Source organism: Ovis canadensis, chromosome 5, assembly GCF_042477335.2.
Source record: "Ovis canadensis isolate MfBH-ARS-UI-01 breed Bighorn chromosome 5, ARS-UI_OviCan_v2, whole genome shotgun sequence".
Classification (NCBI taxonomy): domain Eukaryota; kingdom Metazoa; phylum Chordata; class Mammalia; order Artiodactyla; family Bovidae; genus Ovis; species Ovis canadensis.
In genome coordinates, this window is record NC_091249.1 from 29,013,759 (window position 1) to 29,035,024 (window position 21,266).

Sequence of the window (21,266 nt, forward strand, 5' to 3'; positions counted from 1 at the left end):
CTTTTAGTTGCACCATTTCTGTATGTTCTTTGGAGAAATATGTATTCACACCCTTTGCCCATTTCTGAATCAGTCGTTTGGTATTTCATCGTTGGATTGTAAGGCCTCTCTACGCTAGTTGGGCCTGACACCAGAAAGTTGTAAGAACTTAAAAGCAAGTCTCAGATACCCATGACCTCTGAGATCTCTGGGCATCCCAGCAGAAGCGTCTGGCATCTGGCAAGTGTGGTCTCAGGCCTGGGGAGGAAGCAGAAGGATTGGCCAGGGCCATCCCCGAACTAGAGACCAGCCGACCTGCCGTCATGCCCCCGTCACCCAGAGGAGTGGGTCATCAAAGCTGCGGTTGTGAGCCCTAAAGCCAGCATGCATCCCTGGAAGAAATGGTGTCACAGCAGCACTATTTCCTCCTCTGGCAAGTGACGGTCTGGTCAGTCGACCAAGAAAGTGGGGTGGAACACCGGGAGATGGGAAGGTCAGATCTGGTCCTAGACAGAGTTCTTGCGGCAGAAGAGAGAAGTGCACGGAGACGTTAAGATGATTCTGAGCTAATTACCCTTTAGCCAGGCTTATAATAAGTTGGGTGAAAGTCCCCAAAGGGCATTAATTAGCAAGTTAATTCCCCTGGAGAAGGAAATGGCAACCCGCTGCATTATTCTTGTCTGGAGAATCCCATGCATAGAGGAGCCTGGTGGCTACAGTCCGTGGGGTCACAGAGTCGGACACGACTGAGTGACTGAGCACACGCGCTCACATACGGTGAGTTGATCAGAGGGAGACGCTCCTGGGCTCCATCCTCTGCTCTGTCCTGAGCAGTCATTTGCCGTGTAATTTAGAAAGACGCGGATGTGGAAGGTTTGCTTATCAAAGCTTTAGGGTGGCCCCCATCTCTGTGTCATCAGAGCCCCCAAGTCTCAGTGACTGAAGCCAGCAAGGTGGGCTTCAGGGCAAAGAATGTTTCAGTTTCCATGTCTGGGTCTCACTTGGCCTTTCCCACCCTGGGCTCTGTGGACATTTGGGGCCGGATGGTTCTCTGTGGTTGGGATATCCTTAGTGATGACCCACTGGATGTCAGGAGCACCCCCGACCCCCGATGATGATCTCAGCTGTTTTCAGATGCTGCCAAATGTCCCCCAAATGCCAAAATTACCCAGGATGAGAACCGTTGGTCTAAATTAGCAACTAGGGAAGTACAGGATGGAGAAAGAGGACTGAATGACAGCCTGTGAGGAAACAGCCTACAGATTTCAACTGATGAAGCAGTGCTTCTGAGATGAACTCCCTCTGCCCCCTGTTCTGCACTACATGCAGCAAACCAGGAACACTAAGGGCCGCCGTTGCCATGTCTTGTCCCATCCCGTCCCCAGGCAGCTCTGCAAAGCAGTCTCTCCAGCCCTGGAGTCTCATCCACTCCTTGGCTTCAGGTACTGTTCTCTGCCCAAGTCTCCATCCCTCTTCTGGATTGTCTCTTGAGGCCCCCACTCCTGCATCTGGCTGTCACCTGAGACCTCCCAAGCAGCATGGGCGACTCCCATCCAAGGTCAGAGTCACCACCTCTCCCTGCCCTGAGTCTGCCCCTGCCCAGTCCTCGTCTCAGCAGTCCTGGCACTCTCCACCCTTGGCTCCTTCCATTACTGCTCCCTGGTTGCATCAGCCGCTTCAAGAGGCAAATCTGATCTAAGACCCTCGTGCATAAACTTTTCTGTAGCTTCAGTTTCAAGGATAAAGTATAAACCCGAGGGGCCTCTAAAGGCCCATGACAGTATCCCCCTCCCCCCTCTGCCCACTTTGTTTTTCCTTGTTTCTCTTCTTCAAACCCCGAGCCCCCTGCAGTTGAAGCATGGAGTCTTAACCACTGGTCCACCAGGGAAGCCCCCAGCACTTCTTTTTAAAAGTCATAGACCTTCAGTATTTGAAGTAGATAAATGTGCTTTTATTTGCCTGCCATTTGGTATAGATCCAACAGCCTTTCCATTAATGGAAACTTGTCAGGTTTCCTGCTTGAAACCAAACCTACGGTAGAGAGACTTCTCTCTAATTTCCTTTTAATCAGAAATTTAAAGACGCCTCCAGCCATCCAAATGCTAAATCGTTTGAAATAATTTTAGATTTTTGAAGAAAATATAATAAACAAACAAAAAAAAAGATCATGTAGAAATTCCCTGGCGGTGCAGTAGCTGGGACTCAGTGCTTTCACCGCCAGTTCATGGGTTCAATCCTTGGTCGTGGAACTAGGATCCCATAAACCACACAGCTCCAGCAAAAAAAATAAGATTGTGCAGAAAGTTCCCACACACCCTGCACCCAGCTTCCTCCTAATATTAACCTTTTCTTTTTTTTTTTTTTTTTTAACTATAAAGGTCATATGACCATCACAGGGAATTTGGGAAACAGAAAAATGAGGGGAAATACCCACAATCCCTTGCAACTGCAGCTAGCTGTCATTCTGTTGTGTCCCCTCCCAGGATTACCTTTCCTTACTCTTGTTTTCCTACAGTGTTGTTCTCGTCGGTACATTTATTTGGAAAAGCAGTTTACTGATGCAGATCGGAAATCATAAAGCATTTTCTAACCTCTGCCTCTACAATTCTGTCCCCTTGAGGCTTGTGTATGTTATTGGAATACGTGGATCTGACATCTGACAACAGGGAAATGATTGAAATGATACAAAGACCACGCCCTGTGCTATGCTCAGTCTTGTCCGACTCTTGCGACCCCATGGACTATAGCCCAGCAGGCTCCTCTGTCCATGGGATTCTCCAGGCAAGAACACTGGAATGGGTTGCCATTCCCCTCTCCAGGGGATCTTCCCGACCCAGGGATTGAGCCTGTGGCTCCTGCATTGGCAGGCTGATTCTTTACCTTCTGGGGTATATTCACTGTGATGACAGCTGTCAGCGTACCACCCAGGCAAACAGATACTGGGGCAGAGTCATTTGTAAATGATGACAAGAGTATTGGCTGGTTTTTAATTTTATCTTAATTTTCTTTTTAAAAAAAATATTTAAAATTCATTCCTCTACTATAATTGAGGGATCAAATCCAGGTAACAGTGACAAAGGTGACATTTTTTCATGAGCCCTTACCCGAGTTTCATGAGGACCATTTCTTTTCAGCCAGCAATCTGTGCAGGTAAGGAGTTTGGACTGCATTTTTCTCCAGGAGCATAATATGCAGCTGCCTGGATTTAAGCCCAAGAATGTTCTGCTTTGTTCTTTTTTTTTTTTTCTTTAAGATGACTCACCAATAGCAGTTTGCCTCAGTTAGCTCTTATCTTTACAAAACAAGAATAATTTAGAGAAATTCCATCTTGACATTAGATTTTAATTTAGACATTAGATATTAATTTAGAGAAGTAACTTATTTGTTGATGTAATAATTAAGTCAGTGTTCCCCCCTTCCAAAAAAAAACTTTCAAGTTAAGGTTTATTAAGAATGGGATCTAATTAAAACTAAAAGCTTCTGCACAACAAAGGAAACTATAAGCAAGGTGAAAAGACAGCCTTTGGAATGGGAGAAAATAATAGCAAATGAAGCAAGTGACAAACAACTAATCTCAAAAATATACAAGCAAATCCTCCAGCTCAATTCCAGAAAAATAAATGACCCAATCAAAAAATGGGCCAAAGAACTAAATAGACATTTCTCCAAAGAAGACATACAGATGGCTAACAAACACATGAAAAGATGCTCAGCATCACTCATTATCAGAGAAATGCAAATCAAAACCACAATGAGGTACCATTTCACACCAGTCAGAATGGCTGCGATCCAAAAGTCTACAAGCAATAAATGCTGGAGAGGGTGTGGAGAAAAGGGAACCCTCTTACACTGTTGATGGGAATGCAAACTAGTACAGCCACTATGGAGAACAGTGTGGAGATTCCTTAAAAACTGGAAATAGAACTGCATTATGACCCAGCAATCCCACTGCTGGGCATGCACACTGAGGAAACCAGAATTGAAAGAGACACGTGTACCCCAATGTTCATCGCAGCACTGTTTACAATAGCCGGGACATGGAAGCAACCTAGATGTCCATCAGCAGATGAATGGATAAGAAAGCTGTGGTGCATATACACAATGGAGTATTACTCAGCCATTAAAAAGATACATTTGAATCAGTTCTAATGAGGTGGATGAAACTGGAGCCAGAGTGAAGTAAGCCAGAAAGAAAAGCACCAATACAGTATACTAACACATATATATGGAATTTAGGAAGATGGTAACAATAACCCTGTATGCAAGACAGCAAAAGAGACACAGACGTATAGAACAGTCTTTTGGACTCTGAGAGAGGGAGAGGGTGGGATGATTTGGTAGAATGGCATTGAAACATGTATAATATCATATAAGAAATGAATCGCCAGTCTAGGTTCGATGCAGGATACAGGATGCTTGGGGCTGGTGCACTGGGATGACACAGAGAGATGGTATGGGGAGCAAGGTGGGAGGGGGATTCAGGATTGGGAACACGTGTACACCCGTGGTGGATTCATGTTGATGTACGGCAAAACCAATACAGTATTGTAAAGTAAAATAAAGTTAAAAAAAAAAAAAGAACAGATGAACAGAAAAAAAAAAAAAAGAATGTTAAGAACTGACTCGTAGGCAGTACACCAGCTGCTTAATTAACATCTACTGACTGGGTACTAAAATCTAGCTGTGCCTGACTGCCCTACCCCAGCCTCTTTTTTTCCCTGCAATGTCAGAGTAATATTTTTCTACACATCATGTCCCTATGAGGAAATGATGCTAAACTACTTGAGGGATAATGGGGACAGACTGGCCCACTTCTGCCAGAATAAAGGTCTCACATGAATGGTTCCAGTTAGCGTATGTTTTAAGCCACAAAGCATCCCTAACTCTCAGATGTCCTAGAAGGAAAAGGAGCTTTGAACAGTTTTTGTGGAAGAGTGTGGTTTCTCCCCAGGCACCCAAGTTTTTCCTTAGTGTGCCATCAAAATTTCCTAATCAGAGATCACCTCACAATGTGGAAAGAGCCTCCTCCATCTCTCAGAATTCTGGGGCTGGTGGAGCCTGAGGGAAACCAGGTTCTGATCTTGGAAGGCTAGAGACAAGCCTACCCACAGCCCCTCCCTCATCTTTCCCCCGACAAATAGAGGCGGCCTGGCCCACCACCCCGATTCCAAATGGGTAGTAGGATTCCATCTGGTCTGCTTTCAGACACAGAGCTTTAAAACCTGCCAGGAGGAATTTCCCTGGTGATCCAGTGGTTAGGACTCCGAGCTTTCAGTGCTGAGGGCCAGAGTTCAAACCATGATCTGGAAACTAAGATCCCACGTGCCACAAGCTGCACAGCATGGCCTAGATAGACAGCTAGATAAGTAAATAAATAAACCCATAACAAAGGCTGAGGCGCCAAAGAACTGATGCTTTTGAATGGTGGAGCTGGAGAAAACTCTTGAGAATTCCTTGGACAGCAAGGAGATCAATCCTAAAGGAAACCAGTCAATCCTAAAAGAAATCAACCCTGAATATTCATTGGAAGGACTGATGCTGAAGCTGAAGCTCCAATACTCTGGCCACCTGATTGGAAGAGCTGACTCATTGGAAAAGACCCTGATGCTGGGAAAGATTGAGGGCAGGAGGAGAAGTGGGCAAGAGAGGATGAGATGGTTAGATAGCATCACTAACTCAATGAACATGAATTTGAGCAAACTCCAGGAGATAGTGGAGGACAGGGAAGCCTGGCGTGCTGCAGTCCTTGGGCTTGCAAGGAGTCAGACACGACTCAGCAACTGACCAAACAACAACAAAAATCAATCAAACCTGCCAGGAAAGCCAGGTGGGCCCAGGGCAAGGGCAGACGTGTCTGCCCAGTTCCCAAGGGTGGGAGGGGGTGAGGCTGGGCTGTGTGAGGGGGTGAGGCTGTCCTCATGAAGTCAGCTAGGGTAACAAAAGAGCCACAGAGACCCCAGGAGAAGTGTGCAAAGGTGACCACGTGTCTTTAAAGTGAAATAACCAAGAACAGGCTGGACAGGCTTGTACCTGACTACTGCAGGCCTCACCCTTGGATGTCTGCCTTTGACCTTCCCAGCAGGGCTGAGATCTGCCTGTGTACCTGTGCCCTGAGCCCAAAGATGGCCAGTGATGTCACACAGAGATGAGGGACACCCACCCCTTAACCTCATGGGGGTCAAGGTTCAATGAGGCCTGAGTGATGCAGTGGAAGCGGGGGAGGGTAAAGAAACCACCAAAAGGCCTAGACCTGAAAGGTAGGGAGCAGGGCAGGGCAACCCAGAGGGACTCTGGTCTGGCCTCAAAGCTGGCGAAGCAAAGGGGCACCTGGGCCAGGGTCCCCAAGGCCTCTGAGGGTGGACATGGTGGCAAAAGGTGAGGCCTAGGAAGGGCCGACATCCCAGAGAGTCTGTCCCAAGCAGGCCAAGGACTCAGGACTGCATCCTGAAGCCACGGGGACACTAGCCAGGTGCGTGGGAAGCCACGCAGGCAGCAGGTGGGGAGGGATGGGGCTGGCAAGTCTGGGCGGGCAGCCTCTCAAGGAGGTCACAGCCTTGGCCAAACGGCCAGGGCAGGTCTCACCGGTACAGAGGGAGGGCCCTACACTGAGGGGCGGGGGCTGCCAAAGAGCCCAGGGAGGGGCCCCAGGGACAATGGGGGAAAGAATGGGTGTGTGCAGAGGGGACCCCACCTCTTCTGAGAAGTGTGTCAAGTCCAAGTTCCCTGGTTGAGGGAGGCCACCTACCCCCAGCTCACCAGGGTGCTCTTGGCTCAGTAGAGCTCTTTGAGCTGTTTTTCTTTTGGCTGCAAGTCTTGTGGGATCTTAGCTCCCCCACCAGGGATCGAGCCTGCAACCCCTGCATTGAAAACACAGGGTCTTAACCCCTGTACTGCCAGGGAGCTCCCTTTTTCCCCCACTATCAGGAAGCTTGCAGACAGTCTGCTTTGTGATGGGGGGAACAGACTGTGGAAATGGGCCACGGGGGGTACCCAGCTGCTAATAAGGATCTATCCCAGGAGAATATCCATTGCAGATGGAAGTGTGTCACGCAGATGACCATCACGGCTTAATTTATAACCACAGGAAATTATAACACGACATGAGAGGAGCATGCTCAATCTCTCAGTCAAGTCTGGCTTCTTATGACCCCCATGGACTATAGCCCACCAGGCTCCTCTGTCCATGGGATTCTCCAGGACAATACTGGACAATTCTCCAGGACAATTCTCCAGGAGAATACTGGAGTGGGTTGCTGTTTCCTCCTCCAAGGGATCTTCCTCACCCAGGGATCAAACCCACCTCTCTCATTACGTCTCATGTACTGGCAGGTGGATTCTTTACCACCGCACCGCCTGGGCAACCTGTTAGAGGAGTGGTCGTCTCTAGTAAGTGACTTTACAGCCATTGCAGAAGATTTCCGTACAAAAGCCACAGTACGAGCTTTCCGCAGTGTGTTTCACAGGCTGGCAGAATGTTTATGACGCATCTTGAGCAGAAAGGCTGGATGCAAAGTTGAGTTTGGCAAGAGCTCACCCCCACATGAGGTCCAACTGTGGGAAAAGGTTGTTTTTGCAGATCAGACATGGTTGATGGTGGGCGACAGCATGACCTCCTCATTGAAATGAACAGAAATAAAGATGGAAAAGAATGTGCTGAAACAGGAGCAGTGGTTCCGTGTGGTTTGTGAAATCCTGGGCGGTTGCTATTAAGTGTTTAATAATTACGGGAAAGCGGCAATTCCTCACCTGTTACCGTCACCTGTTGCGTAGGGCAGCCCCCCAGGAGAACCCGCTTCCATACCCACCCTGTCCTGCATGGGCACCATCCTGCGATTTCTTTCCTCCAGGCATCGTTCCCAACCTTCCACCCCTTCCTTTACGGTCACAGCTGGGACCCCTTGGTGGGTCTGTCAACCTTCCAGGCATGCCCCACCGGGCCCTCATGGGGGCTTGGGGCCCCCTGTGTGCCACCCTCTCTGGTACTTTTTAGAAAACCGTGTGGCTTCCTGGGTGCCACTTTGGGGCAGTGAACTCACTGGACTTGGCCATGGCCCAAGGTAAATGCCCAGGCAGGCCTGGCCGGCCAGCAGCTGAGCCCTCCTGGCTCTGGTTATCACACTGACATTGCCATGACCTAAGGTGACCCAGCCCTGTGTGCACCACGCTGTTGGTTTGCTGAGCTGCTGGCAGGCACCTGGAACGCCCCCCTGGTTTTTCACCTGTGCTGCTGCTACAGGTGGGAACTGCCCCATACCCGCCATCTTTGCTGGATCTCTTGGTATTTCCTCTATAGTAATTTCTCCAAGACAGTTTTGTGTTAATTCATCTCTCTGTCTTTATTTACAAACAAAATCTGGGGCAACTTCCCTGCTGCCTGTCATCTGTGAATTTAAGCAAGGCTCCTATGGTCTCATCTCAGTCAAGGCCAAGGACAGAGCCCTTTGGCATTCTACTGGAGACCCTCCTTCTATGTAAGATCGGTCCACTGCCAAGCTTGAGTGTTTGTGGACACCCAGTAAATTTTTTAACATGTTTATTTATTTGGCCGTGCCGAGTCTTAGTTGCAGCATGCAGGATCTTCATTGCAGCTTGCGGAATCTTTTTAGTTGCGGCATGCGGGCTCTTGTGGCATGTGAGATCTTAGTTCCGTGGCCCGGAATTGAACCCGGGTGGTCCCCTGCATTGGAAGTGCAGAGTCTTAGTCACAGGACCAGCAGGAAAGTCTGGCCCCAGTAAATTTTAAAGTTGCTCAAGCTGTGCTCATGGGTTCTTAATCCCCCTGTGAATTTACAAGGATGTCACAAGGGACTCAGCCAGCACCTAGCTAATACCCCAGGGGCAGGTATCCACTCTGTCTCCCCACTATGCACAGAACCGCCCAGGGACTAGCAGGCCATTTGCTGTAGTGACCATGAACACCTTCTCTCAGTCTACTCTCCTCTAGGGCTGCAGAGCACAGCTCTCGGAGTTTGGTCTTGATTTGTTCCAAGAAACGGGAAACCCAAGATTCTCAGCCCATTATTTCCCGTGCTCACAGCCCAGAAGGCTTTTTTTTTTACCGCAGATTAACACTGAGTTTGTAAGGTTAACTTCCTTCCTCTTTGCCAGTCAGGATGGCTTTGTCCTTCTGTCATCTCTGTCCTCCGCGGCTCCCCCAGAGGTGCTCTGCACAGGCTCAGCCAGCCGTCTCCATGTCCCACTCGAGCATCGTTCAGTCTAGAGGCTTCACCTGGTGCCGTCTGTGCCCCTGGGCTGCGCTGCGCCGGGCCCTGAGCAGCTGAGGCAGGTGCGCATGCCTAGTCCCGCCTTGAGCCTTGGTGATCTTTGAAGTGTGTTTTTTCTGTTCCTCTCAGTCCAGGGGCCTCTCACCTGCACAGAGGGAAGACGGAAACCACAGTGAAGGAGTCTCATTTCTTCTCCATCATGTGGTATTGGGCAGACACACTCTGAGTCCCTTAATGGGATGTTAATAGTCATAAAATATACTAAAACCTTGTCACCTTAACCATCTTAAGGGCACAATTCAGTGGCTGTAAGTACTTTCACACCACAGTGCAACCATTCCCACCATTCATTTCCAGAACTCGTGTCTCGAAATACTGAAACTCCGTCCCCATGAAACACTCACTCCCTGGCCCCTCCGCCCACCCCCAGCCCCACCGTCCACTTCCTGTCTCTGTGGCTCTGACTCCTCCAGGGACCACCTGTGAGTGGGATCAGACAGTGTGTCCTTCTGTGTCTAGTTTCTCTCACTGAGCATCATTTCCCCAGGGTTTATCCACAGTGTGGCAGGGCTCAGCCTCTCCTTCCTTTTTTTTTAAGACTAAAATAAAATCCCAGTGCTATGGATGGACCGCATCTATTTATCTATTCCTCCACCCATAGACACTTGGGTTGCTCCCACCTCAGCATCACTGTGAATAACGCCACTGCTGAACATAGGTATCCCTAAATAAATATTTTCAATTGTTTGTCTCCTCCCTCTGCCAAGAAGGGCCTGGCCCATTCTGGTCCTTTTTAAACGTGACTCGGAGTGCCCACACACATACCTTTTCAAAAATTATTCTTTTGTTTTTAACAAGGCTCAGTTCTTCCCGAACTTAACTTAAAAAAAAAAAATTAACCATTTGTTTGGGAATAGTCTTCAATTTATAAGAAAGAAGTTACAAAGAGAGTACAGAGTTTCCATATATTCCCACTCAGTTTCCCAATGCTCACATTCCTGCGGGAATTATTCTTCTTTCTTTTTTTGTCTTTCTTTATTTGCATGTTTACTGTAATGCCTTTATTTATATCTCTAGAAATATAAATATTTCTAATATTTACTTATTCATGGCTGTGCTGGGTCTTTATTGCTGCACTCGAGCTTTCTCAAGTTGTGGCAAGCGGGGGTTACTCTCTAGTTGTGTGCAGAGGCTTCTCATTGTGGTGGCTTCTCTTTTTGTGGAGCACAGGCTTCAGTAGTTGCAGCTCGCACACACTCCAGAAGACAGGCTCGTGAACTGTGGCACCCAGACTTAGTTGCTCCAAGACACGTGGGATCTTCCCAGAGCAGGGATCGAGTCCATGTCCCCTGCATTGGCAGGTGGATTCCAGTCCGCTGCAGGGACGTCCGAGGTTGGCTCTTTTATCTCAGGACAGTGCCCGTGAGATCCACCCTGACTGTTGTGTGCTGCATTCTGTCCTGTGGGTAGACCGACGTTCATCCAACCTTTTACTCAGTGAGGGGCCTCTGTATTGTTTCTAGTTTGGGCCTCAGAGAAGCGGTGAACAGTGGTGCATAGGTTTTTGTCTGGACTGAAGTTTTGCATTCTCTGAGATAAATACCCAGGAGTGCAGTTGTTTCGTTTTCTTTACAAACCGCCCAATTGTCTTCCAGAGCGACTGCACTCTCTTACACTCTCACCAGCCATGTATGAGCAATCCAGTTTCTCCACATCCTCACAAGCAATTAGCATCGTCACTGTTTTTTTATTTTAACCATCCTGGTAGTGAAGGTCCCTGGTGGTTTTAGTTTGCATTTCTCTGATGGTTGGTTGATGTTGAACATCATTCCATGTGCTTTTTTTACACCATCATTCAATATCTTCTTCCCTGAAATGCAGTCTTCATCTCTTCTGCTCATTTTTCTGAATGGGTTGTTTTTATTTTTACGATTGGATTTTGAGAGTCCGTTATATATTCTAGATGCTAGTCCTTCATCAGGCAGTTTGCAAATATTTCTTCCCACTCTGTAGCCTGTCTTTCCATCCTTTAAAGAGATCTTCCACAAGCAAACATTTTTAATTATGATGAAGACAGGTAAAAAAATTTTTTTTTCTTTTGTGGATCAGGCTGCTGGTGTCACAGCAAAGAACTCTTCACCATTTCAGCCCCAGTTCCTAAAGATTTTCTCCTATGTTAGCTCTGAATAGTTCTATGGTTCTAAATCTGCGGTCCATTTTGAGTTTTTGTTTGTGAAAAACATGAAGTTTTTAGGTTGAAGTTCACGTTCATGCCCACAGACATGGCCATTTGTCCTTTCTATGTTTAACTTCCAGAATTATCCATAGAGAATATGGAATATTTTGTATGATTGTGATTTTTTTTAATTTTTAAAATTTTTATTTTTACTTTATTTTACTTTACAATACTGTATTGGTTTTGCCATACATTGACATGATTGTATAACCCACATGTCCTGTACAATATGCAAAATATATATATATATATATGTATTTGCTACCATATTATCCTTTTGCTATACATGAGGGAGCTTTCAACATGGCTCTCTAAATCACTCAGTATTAAACATTAATTCTCAACTTGCAAATCTTCATTGCAGTACCAGTTAACTGGACGGTGGGGTTATGGGTTATTTCTACTTTTATACTGTTTTGTGATGCTTAAGTCTTCTGCACACACAGTCAAGAAAATACCACTTTTTTTTTTTATAGTGGTGTTTGCTGGTTTGACGTAATTGGGAGTAAGGGGGCTGTGTATTTTGTTAATTGGGTAATTTCAGATCCACAAAGAATATTCTTTCTGGCTTACACTTCTAAACCACAGTATGCCTTTTTTTTTTTAGTTGTTTTCTTTGTCCTTTGAGGCAGGGAGTTAAGATTTGGGGTTTGGCTGTTGGTTTTGTTTTTTGGGGTTGGTTTTTTTTTTGCCTCCTGTATTTTTTCTTTTTCTTTTTTATGCCACCTCAGTTGTATAACATACAGTGAAGCAAGGCAGAGAAATCAATGAGTTGTCTCAGCATCGATTCAGTCTGTTCTCAGGCAGCCGCCAAGCCTGGAGCTGTGAACTGAAAACTCCACTTGGCATCAGATTTTCTTAATTGTCTCTGGAACACTCTCCCTGCAGCCTGTGCTTGCTAGAACCCTCTAGAGACAGGCGGCACTCACAGCCTGGGAGAGAAGTTCTCGCAGACACAAAGAATGGAGGTGGTGGAGGAGGACCCAGGATCTCACCCACCTGGGAGAAATGGGGAGCTGTTCTGAAGCCAAGCCTCCAAAACTACTGGGCGGCTGGAGAAGTCTGGTCCTGCCTAAAGGTGCCACCAGTCTGATCCACCTGCATGGCCTATAGCAGAAAACTCCAGGCACATGGTGCCCTGGCCCAGCTGCCTCCCAGAGATGTTTCCAGTTGGTTTCCCATAGAGTGACAGGAGGGGTCTGCCATTTAGAATAGTAAAAATTTTTTAAAGTGCAGTTGATTTGCAGAGTTGTGTTAGTTTCAGGTGTACTGACAAATGATTCAGTAATACCAGGTGGATCAGTGATAGAGAATCCATCCGCCAGTGCAGGAGACTTGGGTTCGATCTCTGGGTCGGATAGATCCCCTGGAGAAGGAAATGGCCACCCACTCCAGTATGCTTGCCTGGGAAATCCCATGGACAGAGAAGCCTGGTGGGCTACAGTCATGTCATGGGGTTGCAAAAGAGTCGGACATGACTTAGCAACCAAACAACAATACATGTATATCTTATTCTTTTTCAGAGATCGTTTCCATTATTGGTTATTATAAGATATTGACTATAGGTCCCCATGATATACAGCAGGGGGGTATATTGTCGTTGGTATAACAACAGGGAGGATATCCTTGTTGGTTAGAATTTAAAATTCTTATTTGGAAGTCAGTGTTTCTGGAAGCCAGTATGGCTCTAGATTATATAAGGACAGTTTAAGTCCAATTAAGGTGGTCACTTGATGGATTTCCTTGAAAAATTACTTTCAGCAGGTCTGTAACTATTAAGTCATATTCATAGACTTTCCTTGTGGGTCCTTACGATTCTCCCATGGGCTGATGGGGTCCTGCTGGTGTATCGGGGGATTTATAGACGGCAGCTCACTTGGGAGCCTAAGTGCGATAGAAATTAGCCCCTGTTCACCTGAACTGCACAGCGTGGGGTCTGTCATCCAAGTAACATCTCAAGATGGGATCACTACAGCTCTCACACCAGCTTCATCACCTGATTTGCTCAGAGACCACTCTTTGAGAAACCAAGACAAAACGGGGTTTTGTTGTGGTGGTTTTAGCAGCGAGGACATTTTTAAAAGTGATTATGTTATTTGCTTTTATTCATTGAAGAACATTAGGAGGGTTATGATTCATAACCCAGGGTGTGTGGGTGCTAAGTCGCTTCTGCAACCCCGTGGACTGTGTAGCCATCCAGGCAAGAATACTGGAGTGGATTGCCATGCCCTCCTCCAAGGGAGCTTCCCGACCCAGGGATCGAACCTTTGTCTGTTGTGTCTCCTGCATTTGCAGGCAGAATCTTTACCGTCTGAGCCACCAGGCTTAGGATATATACCTGTATTATATGACCAGTCTGTCTGAGGCTCTCCCTCCCGGAAGCCCAACCCAGGGTAGCATCTTTTTTCATTATTATTATTAATTTTCTTTGGAGTGTAGTTGCTTTACGATGTTGTGTCAGTTTCTGCTGTACTGCACAGTGACTCAGCTGTATGTTTGCATATATCCCCTCTTCTTGGGATTTCCTCCCCATTTAGTAACCACAGAGCATTGCGTGGAGGTCCCTGTGCTATATGTAGTAGGTTCTCCTCAGTTAGCGATTTTATACCTGCTGTCAGTAGTGTATATATGTTAATCCAGGGCTTCCAGTTCATCCCGCCTCACCCCTTCCCCCTTTGATGTCCATCCATTTGTTCTCTATGTCTGTGCCTATTTCTGCTTTGCAAATAAGATCATCTACACTATTTTTCTAGATTCCAGGTTTGAAGGAAAAAAAAAAATTCCTGAGAATGGACTGCTGTCTGTGTTTGCGGCTGAGAACAGGGCGTGTTTTTTCCTCCAGGCCGAGAACTTTTTCCATTTTCACTGTTCACTTCTCTTTGTTGTCCCTCCCTCTCCTCTGGGTCCCCTCCGTGGTGGATGCGTCGCCACAGTGGGCCAGGAGCACACCGGTCAATGGCACCTCTCAGCGGTGGGCAGAGGGTGCTAATTAAGCCCCCGGGTGGCTCCCGTGGCAGTGCAGACAGCACTGCCCAGATCCCAGCACCCGGCCACTGCTCACCTGCCCCACTGTAGCTGTGCTGGTGCAGAACACGATGGCAGGATACATACAGATTCCTGGCAGTCTCAGAGTCAGGGACAGCAAGATTCACTCACAGTGGGTGTCAAGCCTACAGATCCCTCGGCTCCCTCTCCTCCTGCAGAAAGATGACCCTTCCTCTCAGTTTACCTGTTAACCAAGATGCGATGCACATATCATACAATCCACCAATTTCAGTGTGCAGTGCAGTGGCTTTTAATCTTCTCAGAGTCACCACAATCAATTTTATTGATTTAAGAAATGTTTTAATTAAAAACTGTTTCTTTGGCTGCACCACGTGGCTTTCAGGATCTTAGTTCCCCAACCAGAGATCGAACCCCAGGCCCACGACAGTGAAAGCGCCAGTTCCTAACCACTGGACCATCAGGGAATTTCCCCCTTCTCATTTTTTTTTTTCGTGCAGTCAAGTTTAGAACCCCCAGAAGAAACCCATACTCAGGAGCTGTCACCCTCTAATCTCCCCCAGTCCTGTTGTGCTTAGGCGCTCAGTCATGTCCAACTCTTTTTAATCCTGTGGACTTTAGCCCACCAGGCTCCTCTGTCTGTGGGATTTTCCAGGCAAGAATACTGGAGTGGGTTGTCATGCCCTCCTCCAGGGGATCTTCCCAACTCAGGGATTGAACCCAGGTCTCCCACATTGCAGCCGGATTCTTTAGCATCTGAGCCACCAGGGAAGCCCCCAGCCCTAGGCACCTGTTAATCTGCTTTCTACCTTTGTGGATGGACTTATCCTGCATGTTTCCTTAACTTATCCTAGAGGCGGGATCCTGCACTGAGAGATCTTGTGTGCCTGACCTCTTTCACTCAGCAGGGTTCTTCCCAGGTCCATCCACATAGGAGCATGTTTCCACCTCTCGTTCCTTCTTCGGCTGAGTACCTCGCACTCCACTGTATGGACGGACGACATTATTCTCGGATTCCATGTTTGCAGATTCACCAGCCGGCTAAAATGTATCTGTAACCCTCGAATCAGTACTTGAGCGGTGTTCACAGTCACGTGCAGAGATAGTTGAGGTGAAAAATGTGAGTCACTTAGGAGTTCCCTGGTGGTCCGGTGACTAAGGCTCCAGCCTAACCATTTCGAAGAGTACAATCCAGCAGCATTAAGTACATTCACGGTGTCAGGCAATCATCACCACCATCCATCTCCAAAACTCTCTTCATTTTCCCCAATTGAAACTCTGTCCAATTGAGCAAAACTCCTCATTCCCCTCCCCCACCCCAGGAGCCCACCCAACCCCATCCTGCATTCTGTCTCTGGGAGGCTGACTCCTCTTGGGACCTCCTAGAAGAGGAATCCAACCATCTTTGTCCTTTCATGTCTGACTTACTTCACTGAGCATCGTGTCCTCACATTTTGTCCACGTTGCAGCAAGTGTCGGAATTTCATTCCTTTTTCTAGCTGAGTAAAATCCTGTGAAACAGTGATTTCTCAGTGTCTATTTTGTGAGAGACCCTTCCTCCCTCCTACCAAGGAGACAGACAGAAATGAGAGTAAATGAGTAAATCATGGCATACGTTGACGGGACCAACTCAGCATTGTGTTACCTGGAATTTTTGTCCCTTCTCCCCTTCTGAGAGTCCAGGGGTACCTGGCATCCCGAAGCAAGACCCTAAGATGCAGGAACCTCAAAGTGTCTTCCCAACAGCCCAAGGAGGCTCTGATTCCACTTACTGTAGATTTAGTGTTATCCATCATTTTCTAAAAATTCTCTGGAAGCGGTGATTCTTCAAGGGTGTTGCTGGTTACCTTTTCTTCTGTGGGCTGTTCAATTACAGCAGAATCCATCCGACTTCAGGCAGGACCTTGGGTCACAGGAACAGCCTACCAGCCACACCAGGACACTGGACAAAGGCTTTGTCTCTGCGTAATCCCCTGTTTGTATGTCCAGATAGATCATAATTGCTGAGGTGGAGTTCACTGGGTGTAGACATGCCGGGAAGCACTTGCCAGGGACCGTGGAGGCCTCAGTTTACGATTTTCACCTTTGCCAGACAGGTGTTGGTATATGAGCGACAGCTTGGTCACCTGTGTCTGCCATGATAACAGGTACCGTCAGCCATTTACCATCTCCACGTCAGGACGTCTGAGATCACCGAGCACATGGCACCACCCAGTCTCTGTGCTGCTCAGAACCAGAATCCCAGCTACTTTCCTCGAGTGACATAGAGAAACTGGGGGATGGGGAGGGGGTGCAGTGGGGACCCAGGAGCCAGACCTGGAATGCCAATGGTCAGCTTTCTTTTAAAGGCTGCTGTTTGTCTTAGAGCAAAGCTTTTAAATGTGGCTTTCACCCTAAGAATAAGTAAATTAGCCAAGCAGCCCATCCCAGGTAGGCTTGGCTTACATGGTAGATTTGTCAAAAAAGAGGCAGCAGAAAATCAGCCTAATCAATGACAGCCTGGCTTTCTAAGAGCTGCATCTTTCCATCCGTGGGGGAGAGATCAGTGGGTACCGTGCGTCCAAATGTTCAACACTTTTTTTTTTTCCCCGTCCTTTTTTTTTTTTTTTGGCTGTGCTGGGTCTTTGCCGCTGCTCAGGCTTTTATCTCGTTGCAGCGAGAGGGCTGCTCTCCAGTCTCGGTGCTCCAGCTTCTCACTGTGGTGGCTTCTCTTGTCCCGGAGCACAGGTTCTAGGCACGCACGCTTTGGTAGTTACAGCGCGTGGGCTCAGTAGCTGTGGCTTGCAGGCCCTAGAGCAGTGGCTCAGCAGTTGTGTTGCACAGGGTTAGTTGCCCCATCGCATGTGGGATCTTCCAGACCAGGGATCGAACCCCTGTCCCCTGCATTGGCAGGTGGATTCTTAACCCCCGGACCACCAGAGAAGTCCTTCAATACATATTTTTAAATTAAAGAAGGCAAAAATTACATTTGCACTTTTTAAACATTAATTTGAAATTATTTTAATTTCGAATTTCTCTTGGTCTCTTGTGTTCAACATCCTTTCCACTCGACATCCAGTCTGCTGCTAGATTTCTGGTTTTGTTGTTGTTTTTTTGTTTTTTATTATGTGTACATATGTATTGTGTTTAGGGGGTATGTGTCCAAAATCCGGTATAATCATGACTTCAAGCATAGTTTTAATAGATCAGTACTCACCCATAGATTGTGACCTTTAAGTAACATACAAGGCACTGCTAGTAACAAGTGTGAAAAAATTATGGGTTTGAATCGGGTTGTCTTGTGAGTATATCATGGGCTTTCATTTATCAAATATAACTGGCATTGGACATTGGACTTCTTAATTGTCAGTGTCCTTATTTATCAAGATGAAGATAAGATTGCCTACTTTCACACTTACTGAGAGGATTGAATGAATTCACATATGAGTAAAACACATTCAAGTTTATGATCTGTGGCAGGGTTGGGGGGATACGTTGCTATCCACAGTAATATCCCAGCTCTGAAATTAACAAGCTGATGAGCACAGACAGCCCTGCTGGGCCCCTGGCGTGTGTTCGGTTGGTTTCCGATCACCTTCTACTATAGGATCAGAGTCTCAGATTCTGTTAGCAATTACGAGCATCAGAGACCCCGTGGTCTCCACGTCTCAGAATCACCCTGACAGCTGGTTTCAGATTAATTACAATCGCGTGTGTGATGTCGGTACAAGCTCCCTAGTCCGTGATGCTAAGATTCTCTGTGGCGGATATAAGCTGGTCCTTACTACCTGCCCCCTCTCCCCACCAAGACAGAAAGGGTCTGGAGTGGGGGAGTTGCCATTTTGTTGGTGTTTCACCCAAGGAGAAAATCGTGTGAGATTTCCACACTGAACGGTCACAGTGGGGACACACTTCCTGCCCTCCAGACCCACGGCTTCAGCCAATACAGTAAGAGAACCAGCTTGCCATTTCTAGAAGGATCCCCCCCTCCTCCTCCAGGGTATAAAAACAGCACAGAGCAGCCGGGTCTCAGCGCCCAGAGCGTGACCATGGGGAACGGGCATTCCAAGAGCGGTGACAGGGAGGGCGCACCCCGCAGCCGCCCTGAGCTCTCCTTCTACGGCTCTCTCCCCAGGAAGTGGAGCGAGAGCATCTTCCTGGACAACGAGCTGCTGACCTCCAAGATCCTGTCAGCGCTGCGGCCCCAGTCGGAGCAGGGCCTCCCGACGGGCCACCTGCGCTACCCCGCCCACTTCCTCAGCACCCACTCTGTCTTTGCCTCCGTCGCAGCATCCCTGAAGGAGCACCCGAGGGCCACCCTCCTGTCCGATGGCAGCCCGCGCCCGACCAGGAATGTCGGCATGACGGTCTCGCAGAAGGGGGGTCCACAGCCAGCACCCAGCCCAGCGGGAACCGGGACGAGACTTGGGTGAGTGGGGTACCCCCTTTGCCACCAGGGGCTGGTGAAAGGAGGGAGCGGGTAGGTGGGGAGGCTTCCTCAGGGACCCCTCAGACAGCCTCTCTAGAAGGAGACCCTCGGCAGGACCACACCACCAAAAGGCAAGATTCCCATTAACACCTGCCTGGGAGATTCACTCCTCTTCTTTTTCAAAACTGGTGTGTTCTGCACTGTTATATTTTAAATGGATAACCAGCAAAGACCTACACTATAGCACAGGGAACTCTGCTCAGTGTTACGTGGCAGCCTGGATAAGAGAGGGGTCTGGGGTAGAATGGATACATGTATATGTATGACTGAGTCCCTTCACTGTTCACCTGAAACTATCACAACATTGTTAATCGGCTGTATCCCAGTACAAAATAAAAAGTTCAAAAGGGAAGGGGGAAAAAAGGTGTGTTCTGGGGTCCCCAGCCATTTGGAGCCAGTTTGCTTCCTGCTCTTGAAGAACCCTTGGACAGGGCTCCTCTCTGTCCTGCAGACCAGGCAGGAAGTCTGCTGAGGTCGCTGCGGAGTCTGCATCCTATTATTTATGCTTTAGACTGGTTTTCCTAGGGCTTCGAGGTGGTTCTCGAAGTGTTGCGTTCAGCAGCGTTCAAGTAGAAAACCTCATGTAAAAAAAATGTCGCTGCATGAGTCGGTGGGACTAGAAGCTGATCTTCTTTCCCCCTAGAAAGGATTCTCCCTCTAGTCTGGACTGGGAATGAAGCTGTGTCCACCCTGCTCTGGCTGGAAAGAATTCTGGGGATTCCAGAGGGCACCAGTGGCTAGGAAAGGAAGCATTTACTACACCTGTAGAGTGTACTTGGGTGGCTTCCCTGATGCTCAGATGGTAGAGAATCTGCCTGTAATGCAGGAGACTGGGGTTTGATCCCTGGATCGGGAAGATCCCCTGGAGAGGGGAATGGCCACCCACTCCAGTATTCTTGCCTGGAGAATCCCATGGACAGAGGAGCCTGGTGGCTACAGTCCAGGGGGTCGCAAAGAGTCAGACACGGCTAAGTGACTAACACTTTCACTCACTTTTTCATAGAATGTACTTGAACATTAAATTAGTTTTGGTGGCAGATACAGAGAACAAACTAATGGTTGCCAGTGGGGAGAGGCAAGATAGGGGCAAGGAATTAAGAGGCACAAACTACTACATACAAAATAGATAAGCTACAGGGAGGTATTGTACAGCACAGGAGATACAGCCAATATTTCATAATAACTGTAAATGGAATACAACCTTTAAAAGTTGAGTCAAAAAAATTGTGATTCACTGTGTTATGCACCCATAACGTACATAATATTGTACATCAACCATACCCCCGCCCCCTCAAAAAACAGTTAGTTTGATGGAAGAGCTCATCATGTCACATTCACAGGTAGTCCCCTAATTTTAAAAAATGATCTGTGACAAGGACTTCCCTGGCGGTCCAGTGGTTAAGACTGGGCGCTTCCGTGGCAGGGAGTACAGGTTCAGTCCTGCTCAGGGAACTAAGATCCCACAAACCATGCAGCACAGCCAGAAAAAGGAAGAAAAATAAAGATTTATGACAGAGTTAAGCCTTATATTGACATCCAGAAAGTTCTCAAATAGTATCTAATCAAATCAAGTAACAACCTGGTTTGCTCTTATAGACTGTGTTTGTATGTGTGTGTGTGTGTGTGTGTGTGTGCGCGCGCGTGCGCGCTTAATTCAAGTTTTTTTAAGTTGTTTTTATGTCTCTTTAGACCACTCACAGGAGAGATGGATGAAACTGATGCACTATTTCCGAAGCTCAAGCAGGTGGCCGATGACTCTCTTTTTCTTACATCTTCCAGCACTGAGCCCATCTTTATAGAAGGTACCGTCACCGCGATCCTTCCCCGGGTGTCGCGTGGGCTCCAGTCCCTGGGAGGCATAGAGACCCACATGCAGGCATCCAGGGGACGAGGGTGGGGGGTAGCCCCCGAGCCAGCCAGGCGCCAGCCGCCGAGCAGCAGCCTCCTGTCCTTCCCTCAGACCCCTACACTGCCTCGCTGAGAGGCGAGGTCGACGCGGACGCCCATGAGTTTGAGGCTGAGTCCTGGAGCCTCTCTGTGGACCCCGAGTATGTGAAGAAACAGAAGAGGGAGGTGGTGAAAAGGCAGGATGTGCTTTATGGTAAGGAGGCCTGTGTGCCTTCTCTTTCTTCTTCTTTTCTCATTTTTTTTTTTTAATTGATTCCACTGGGGAGCCGGGGCTCCACTGTCGACCCTCCCTGAGACCACGTGGCCCCCTCCACTTGCTCCCCTCGTCCCAGGGCAGCTGGGCCTTCCAGGCCAGGGATGGGGTGGCTGGGCAAGACTTTGTGAGAATCAGTCCCCAGGGAGGGAAATGGCCCAATGCCCAGTCCTGAGTCATCCCCACCTTGCTGGT

At 47.9% G+C, this 21,266-nt stretch overlaps 1 protein-coding gene across 14 annotated transcripts in view; it reads left to right on the plus strand.

The window, feature by feature from the left end:
• The window catches only part of ARHGEF18 (Rho/Rac guanine nucleotide exchange factor 18), a 98,391-nt gene that overhangs the window by 58,080 nt on the left and 19,045 nt on the right, over window positions 1-21,266 (plus strand). For 7 of the 14 annotated variants that reach the window (XM_069591176.1, XM_069591180.1, XM_069591179.1 and 4 more), the window contains 3 exons: window positions 18,712-18,850; window positions 20,600-20,712; window positions 20,871-21,011. In XM_069591176.1, coding sequence (XP_069447277.1) covers window positions 18,712-18,850; window positions 20,600-20,712; window positions 20,871-21,011 — 393 coding nt within the window. Of the gene's footprint in view, window positions 1-18,556; window positions 18,851-20,599; window positions 20,713-20,870; window positions 21,012-21,266 lie in introns of all 14 variants that reach the window. The other 7 variants (XM_069591185.1, XM_069591183.1, XM_069591186.1 and 4 more) reach the window with 1 other exon arrangement.